Genomic DNA, 8,016 nt, shown 5'->3' with positions numbered 1-8,016 from the left:
ATCACCCTTTCATTCAAATCAGGCGTGTTGGAGCAGAGGAACAACTAAAACAGGCAGAATGGTGTTCCTCAGGGACCAGGGTTGAGAACCACTGAAATACAGGACGAGCCATGATCATTTTCTGATGCGATCAGGTTGAAACATGACTTGTGGGAACTTAACTTAAATGGAAAAGCTGTAATACATCTTTGTTTCTTCCCTTCTGTAAAATATTATTTTTTAATATTATTTATTGTAAATTATGGACTTTTCTACTTTTAATTTACCACTCGACAAGGTTAAAAGTAGGCTTGAAAGTGTGAAAGATGTTTCACTCCAGGACTAAAAAGGAGATAAATATATTTGTTCCATCTGGTCTAATAGAGTTTAACTTGAAAAAGTAAATAAAAAAATGTGAAAAATTACCCTTCACAAACAGCTTTTTATTCAAATGTAAATTTCAGTTCTATAAAAATTAAAACGATACAGAGAGTTATTTTACCTTTTTACGTACAGTTGGGTTGTAAGACAAACGCCACACAGTAAGTTTGATTAAAGTTGAGATAAAATGCAGACATTTTTCAGCTGTTTATTTTGTTTTCAGCGGGCGGCAGTGTAAGTCCAGCACGTGAGACAAGATAACAAATTCAGTACTGTGCATCTTCACCTGTCTGCACGTCATCGTAGGTGTTTGTGCATTTTATTTTTTACTGTGTCTGCTTTGCTTTTAGAGGCTGGGATCTTGGATGGAGTGAGTGTTGAGCCCCAGTGAGATGACTGACCAGGGCAACAACAACCAAAACATCTCCTGCAACCCTTTCGCTGCCCTCTTCAGTTCACTGGCTGATGCCAAACAGTTTGCATCGGACCAAAAAGCACAACAACCACCAGCCGAACCACTGTGTGAGTAGTTTAAACTCCAGTTAGACTCATGCACTTACATTTTTACTGCTTGTATAGATGTAATTGTTGCATCTGTCAATAAACATATTTGTTTTTTGTAATGTTAAAAAACAAAAATTCACCTTTTGTAGCGATTATCCATAAAATGAGCCTTTAATGCAACAGTGCCAGCTGTAATTGTGACGTGCACAAAGGTGTGCACTTTTAGGGTTTGCCAAGTCCAAGTATGATCTTCTAAAACTTATCTTGCCTGGTTTAAATACTGATTTTATGCAGCTGCAGATCAGATCTTTTTCTGATAATTATTCAGTATTTAAAGTTTACAAACAATTTTTGTTGGTTAAATCTCTTTGTCGTTCCTCTGTGGCTGTGCTGTTTTTTTTTCCCCCAATAATCATGTAGTTTGATCAGATTTCGTTCAGATCTTGCTTTGATTTTTACAGTTCTTTTTAACTGCTACACCTAAATATATATTTTACCTTTATTTTGATATCTTTACATAGTTGGTTAGTGGGACTCATGGATGTGTTAACTCTTGAAAAATCACTGGCTGACATTTCCCAAAGACAGTTTTATAAAGTTTCTGGGTCTTTTTACCCAATTGAACGTTATCTTTTCCTTTTTATGTGTTACCGTATTAGCTCTGAAAGAACTTAAACATCAGGCTCCAAACCAACCTTTTATCTTTTTTACAGTTTAAACATCTTCAGCAACTGCAGTTATAGTTAGTTGTATTGCTATAAATAACAATGCAGTTTTATTATTTTTAGGAAAAATTGTGCATAGATTACAAGAGTTAAATATGCACAGATATGTACAAAAAGTTAAATATGACACAGTAATGTAGCTTTTTTTAATTTTCTAAATAATCTGAATGGAAGGCCAAACATTTGAACACACTATCGGTGCTTAAAAAAACCCAAACTGCCTTCTTTATTTGCTGCTAATGCTCAATACACCCACCTCCTTTTTTTCTGCCGGCACAGTGGAGGACTCAGGAGAGAGCCAGTCCGAGTCAGAAAACTCAGTTTCGGACAGCGTTGATGACAACGATGACTCTGTGGCTGAGATTAGCCGCTCCTTCCGCTCACGACAGGAGCTTTGTGAACAACTCAATGTCAACCACATGATCCAGAGGATATTTCTAATCACTCTGGATAACAGTAAGTAGAACCTGGATCAATATCCAACTGCTGTGTGTAACTTAGATAAACACTCATCGGACATCATCAGATGTTCAATGCTTTGTTCGATCTGTTGGGTTTTCTTAAGCTCCACTCTACATTAATACAATTTATAAGCATATCATCTTCTTCACTGTGAATTCAGGTTGTTTTAGCTGCTTTGCCTCTCCTAATTTGATCTAAAAAAGAAAATCCCCAGATATGCTAAATAATTTATTCTAACACACTGCATTAATTAGATTACTTACTGTAATGTTTAAACAAAGTGTGCATCAATCTGATTGAAGCAGACCACAGTGAGTTCATTTTCTGTGAGTCACGCATGTTTAAAGTTAGGTCAGCCAGTTCATTAGTCAGCTTTTACCAGCAAATATTACTTTCCCTGAAGTTCTTGGTTTCACATGAAAAAAAAAATCTGAAGAGGAGAGGCTTGCTGATAGTGATGCTGTTCATAGATAGTAATGGAATCTATTTTATTTTTCTCAGATGCAATTGTTGTGAGAGGCAGCTCAAGATTTTGAAAATTATATTAAAAGTTTCCAGTCAGAAACAAATGACTCACCGTGCTGTAGGACAGCACAAAGGCCTTCAGGTCTCTGTGAGCTGGCTGGGTCTCTCAACACTCAGACTGTGATGAGTCATGATGTACAGGAAATGTGGGATTAAAGCCCCCCTCCTTTGCTTTTGTACAGCTCCTTCACAGATTTATTTTTCTGCCTTGAATATTGTAAATACATGCTGTGCATTTGATTTGCTCAGACCCGAGATGGGGTAGAGGCAGGGCAGCTGACTCGGGACCCGAAAGTCCCAGGCTCTATCCCCAGCCATTCCTACATGTCGTGGTGTCTCTGAGCAAGACACCAAATCCCTTATTGCTCCCGGGCGCTTGCATAGCTGCCCACTGCTCAACCTGAGTGTATCCCAGGTGTGGTGGGTTAAATGCAGATAACTAATTTCACCATTGTATGGGAACATACAATGACGACAACACATAGCACTTATTATTATTATTATTATATGTATTCTCATACTCTGCTGCAGTTTTAAAAATTGTATACTGTTGTCTTCTGTCAGGAATTTTCCCCAATGCACTCCATTAAACTGTCGTCAAAACTCCTTTAAAAAAGCAGCCCAGTTAAAACAGTCATGTCGAATTTTGGGCCTGTCTCAGATTGACCATTTCTTCAACCTAGCAGTGTCTTTCATCAGTCTGGTTTTTGGTGTCATCGCAGTACAGAAACTGCACTGAGTAAACTTGTTCAAGCACTTGTTCCTGGAGGTTTTCCAGTCTGGTTTCAAAACTCAGCACAGAATCAGCTCTAGTTAAAAGTGTTTTACAACATTCTTATGGCTAACGATTCTGGTGAACATGTGGTTCTTGTCCTGCTCGACCTAACCGCTGCTTTCTATACAATAGACCACAACATCTTAGTTTCACGTTTACAGCACCAAATGGGTATCTGTGGAACTGCACTAAGGCACGGCTTTTTCCACATTCTTACCTTGTTGTGGAACTGCACTAAGGATAACTGCACTTAGCTCGTTTAGGTCCAGTCTGTCGGACAGAACCATGTGTGCCAAAATATCTGGTTCTGAATCCTCTGCTGCTCCTGTCTTTTGGGGTTCCACAGGACTCTATCTTAGGTCCCCTGCTTTTTTCACTTTACCTGCATCCTTTGGGTTTAATCCTCAGAAAGCATGGTATAATTTTTCACTGCAATGCTGATGATAGTTAGATTTATATGCTGCTAAAAAGAAAGATACCCTCTCAATTAGGCCACTTCTGTTGTGTCTTGAAGACATCAAAACCTGGATGTCCTTAAACTTTTTGAATTTTAATGAAAAGAAAACCGATGTGTTTGGTCCCATTGGCTCCTGTGAACTTTCCACAGTTGATCTGGGTCCCTGGAACCGCATGTAAAGAGAAGTGTTTCTAATCTAGGTTTGGAAATGGTCAGGGATTTTAAATTAGAATCTCAGATTGAAGCAGTGGTCTAGGCCAGTTTTTATCACCTAAAACAGCTGGCTAAGGTAAAGTCTGTCCTCACAAAACAACAGCTGGAAACAGTAATCCATGCCTTGGTCACATCTCGGCTAGATTACTGTAACACTCTTTACCTTGGCATCAGCCAGTCCTCCCTCAGACGTCTCCAGTTGGTCCAGAACACTGTTGCTCAGCTTTTAACTGGAGTTCACGAGAGGCAGCACATCACTCCCACTCTGGCTTCTCTCCACTGGCTGCCAGTTCATTTTAGAGTTCATTTTAAGATTATTTTATTTGTTTTTAATGGTCTTGCCCCATTCTACCTCTCTGCACTGCTTCACCTGTACTCTCCTGCTCAGTGCCTCAGGTCAGCTGATCAGCTGCTCCTGGAGGTGCTGAGGTCCAAATGGAGGCTCAGAGGGGACAGAGCTTTTTCTGTAGCTGCTGTAGACGATCTCCCTCTTCCCATCAGATGAGCCCCTTCACTGTAAAACTATTTTATTAACTTTTATTTAACCAGGCAAATCCCATTGAGATCACAGATCTCTTTCTCAAGTCAGAGACTGCATTAAATATGAGGGGGGAGCACTGCGAGGTTGGAGACATCACTTGGTGGTGTTGAGCTTTGCTTAGATTTGCATAGCATAGCACTGGTCTATGCAAATCACCTTTCTCCTTTATTTCAATGTGGATAACTGAAAATTAGCTGACCTGAATTTACCGACTTCATATTTAAATTAAGCTAATTCTGCTCAAGGTTTTCAAATTTAACAAAAATGCTAATCTGTTAAACGTAAAGTTACCGGTAGTTCACTATTAGCAGTTTAGCGGAACCGTGTCCTCCACTGTGCAGATGTTTTACAGTTTTCTTATTTTTTGTTAATGCAGAACCTCTGAACTCCTTTACTCAGTGTATTGATATCAATACATACGGAGGTCACCCAACTTCTTGCAACTCAGCCAAGATAAACAGAAAATATTATTTGGTTTGAAGCGTCTTGTCGTTTCAGGAAAATTTCAAAAGTTAATTTTATAAAAAATTATGATCTGATTAGCCTCCCAAAATGTGCTGTGTACAGACATTTCAGAATCACCTTAGATTTCTGCACTGGCTACCCACTGAAAGCAGAATTAATTTTAAAATCTAACAACTTATGTATATAATATCAAATGGTCTTGCCCCTCGGTGTATAAGAAACATGTTAACAAGTTCTATAAGACTTCTATCACTCAGGTCGGCAGAGCTTGGCAACTGTCTTATTTCGTACCTTATCCAAGCCAGGGAAAGCTGTCTTCTGTATTTGGGCTCCAGTGAAATAGAATGAACACTAAATCTGAGAGATTCTCCCAGTGTTGTTAATTTTGAGAAGTCGTTAAAACTGCAAACATGTGATTTATCTGTTCTTGTTTGTGTATTATGTATTTGTACTTTTATGATTCTGCTCTTTATACAGTTTGTTCGTGTGTGTGCATGAGCAATTTTATGCATTTTTAATCTTACTTTTGTTCCTGTTGGAAGACACATTGGGTTGCACAAAATGTGTTATGCAAAATAAAGTTTGATTTGACTTTTTAGTTTTTTTTATACCCTAGGTGATCCCAGTTTAAGAGGAGGTAATGGGATCCCTCCCCGCTGTGTTTACCTGGAGGAAATGGCTGCGGATCTGGATGGACAGGACTGGTTGGACATGGACAACATCGAGCAGGTTAAACATTAACATGCTTTTTATGTAGCTCTGTTTCTGTATTTCTTTAAGTTGAATGCACCACAAAATGTCTAACACAAGGGATGATGTCTGGTCAAGCTTTAAACAGAAATTACAAGCTGTGTGTTTTAGTTTAGGGCAAAGGAATCAAACGTTCTGAACTGATGTGTGTCTGTGATGTTTCCTTTTTGTCCTTCAGGTTTTGTTTAACCGCCTGCTGCTGTTGGAGCCAGGAAACCACCTCATTTATATGACATCATGCAGCGCAGTGAACCTGTCTGCTGACCGCGATGCTGGAGAAAAATGTGCCATCCCTTATCTTTTTGCTTGTTACCAGAGGGCGAAGGAGGAGGTAATTTTATTTTTTTTCTCTATACTATTTATTTATGGCTCCTAATTACAGGGACTTTCTGAATCCTTGTGGTTTTAAATAGTGATGAGTACACCAATTTTCTGCAATGATGGAACAGCTCTATTTTCAATCTATGCACCAGGTGACAAAGGTGCCTGAGAAGTTACTTTCCTTTGCTGTTCGCTGCAAGAACCTGTCAGTGTCTAACACTCGAACAGTCCTGCTCACCCCCGAGATCTACATCAACCAAAGTGTTTATGAGCAGCTTCTGGACCTGCTGCTGGACAGTTTCCAAGGAGCACGTATGTCCTATGTCTTGTTAGAAATATTACAAAAGTACGTTGGCTTCTCTGGTCCAGTTCTTACCTGGTTTCCATCATATTTTAGGGACAAATTGTTCTGTTTTATCAATTGATGATTTTAATTCTGACAAATCATATGTTGCCAGTGGTGTACCTCAAGGTTTAATTCTTGGCCCACTTCTTTTTCAATCATTGTATGCTTCCACCTGTACATGTCATTCAGAAACGCGATATAAACTATCAGAATTATGCAGATGCAATGGTGGGCACAGCTAAACAAAAAGTTAGCTTTGCTAACCGCCAATAAATAATTAACTTTACCATTGCCTGTAATATTGCCTGAAATTTTCAGGCCTGTAGGGCCTGAATATTTCCTTTTCTGGTTTTCTTTTCTCTCTCCCTTTTCCTTTTGTCTTTGCATCTTCCGGATGGAACATTCTATACACACATATATTATTTCCCCCTTACTAAGTCACTGTGTTTTAGATCCAGAGGAAGTGGTTGAATTTGTAGAGGAAGTCATTGCTGGCCTGCTCTCTGACCAAGAGGTGCGCACGTTTGAAGAGGTGATGGTTCCAGTTTTAGATATCCTTCAGGGGCGCATCAAAGACTTGGAGCTGTGTCAGCCTCGTCTCTACTTTTACCTCGATGTTTTCCTCTATTTCAGCCACCATAAAGATATAGCCAAGGTGAGGGGACAAGCATCTGTCACAAGAAAACAATTTCTGCACTCATTGCTATTGAATAATACAAAATAAATAGACAGCAGTTTAATAGCATTTCAGTTTCTTTTCACATTTTATGTTTCCTATTTTAGTGCATCATCTTTTAAACCTAGCATTTCCTTTATTTTTTTAGGTGTTGGTAGAACACACACAGCCCAGAGACCCAGCTAATGGTTTGCAGTATCAAAATAGTCTGCTGGGGACTATTTTCAATATATCCTGCCTGCTGAAAACCCCAGGTGTTGTAGAGGGCCATGGCTACTTCCTGAACCCCTCTCGTTCAAGTGCCCAGGAGACAAAGGTCCAGGAGGCCAACATTCATCAAGTATATGGACCTTTTTAGTTTTCCATTTCATTGTCGTTTGTCTGTTTTGATTGGAGCCATAGCATATCTACTGGTATTAATGTCTCGACACACATTCTCTCTACCTTCTCTGTGTCATAGTTCATGGAGCAGTTTCAAGACAAGCTGCACCAGATCTTAAAAAACCTTCTACAGCGATCTGGTGAGACTCGCCACTTGCTGCTCACGTGGTTGGGCAACTGTCTGCAGGCTAACGCTGGTCGAGCCAAGATCTGGGCCAATCAGATGCCAGAGATCTTCTTCCAGATGTACGCCTCAGATGCATTTTTTTTAAACCTGGGTGCAGCTTTGTTGAAGCTGTGCCAGCCGTTCTGCAAGCCTCGCTCACCAAAACTCCTCACCTTCAATCCCACCTACTGTGCTCTCAAAGACATGAGTGAAGAAGAGAGGCGCAATCGCAACATCCACACAAGAGGTCAAGTCAAGTGAACTTTATTTATAGAGCACATTTAAAACAGAACCTGTTATCAAAGTGCTTAACAACAACAATCAATGAGAGTAAAATTAAAGAGAAAAA

At 39.6% G+C, this 8,016-nt stretch overlaps 1 protein-coding gene across 1 annotated transcript; it reads left to right on the top strand.

The window, feature by feature from the left end:
* Window positions 1-1,930: 1,930 nt before the first annotated feature.
* Window positions 1,931-7,928, top strand: LOC119410863 (ubiquitin conjugation factor E4 A-like; the record flags this gene model as incomplete). Its single annotated transcript, XM_037677783.1, has 7 exons — window positions 1,931-2,045; window positions 5,644-5,756; window positions 5,956-6,108; window positions 6,251-6,410; window positions 6,897-7,099; window positions 7,269-7,460; window positions 7,581-7,928. Coding segments are annotated over 7 exons (1,284 nt in total), but the record flags the coding sequence as incomplete, so codon positions are not given.
* Between the last annotated feature and the right edge of the window lie 88 nt (window positions 7,929-8,016).

This window comes from Nematolebias whitei, chromosome 6, assembly GCF_014905685.2.
Source record: "Nematolebias whitei isolate Nwh7 chromosome 6, NemWhi1, whole genome shotgun sequence".
In the NCBI taxonomy this organism is placed as follows: Eukaryota; Metazoa; Chordata; class Actinopteri; order Cyprinodontiformes; family Rivulidae; genus Nematolebias; species Nematolebias whitei.
The sequence above is the reverse complement of the archived record's forward strand: the minus strand, read 5'-3'. Positions and strand labels throughout refer to the sequence as shown.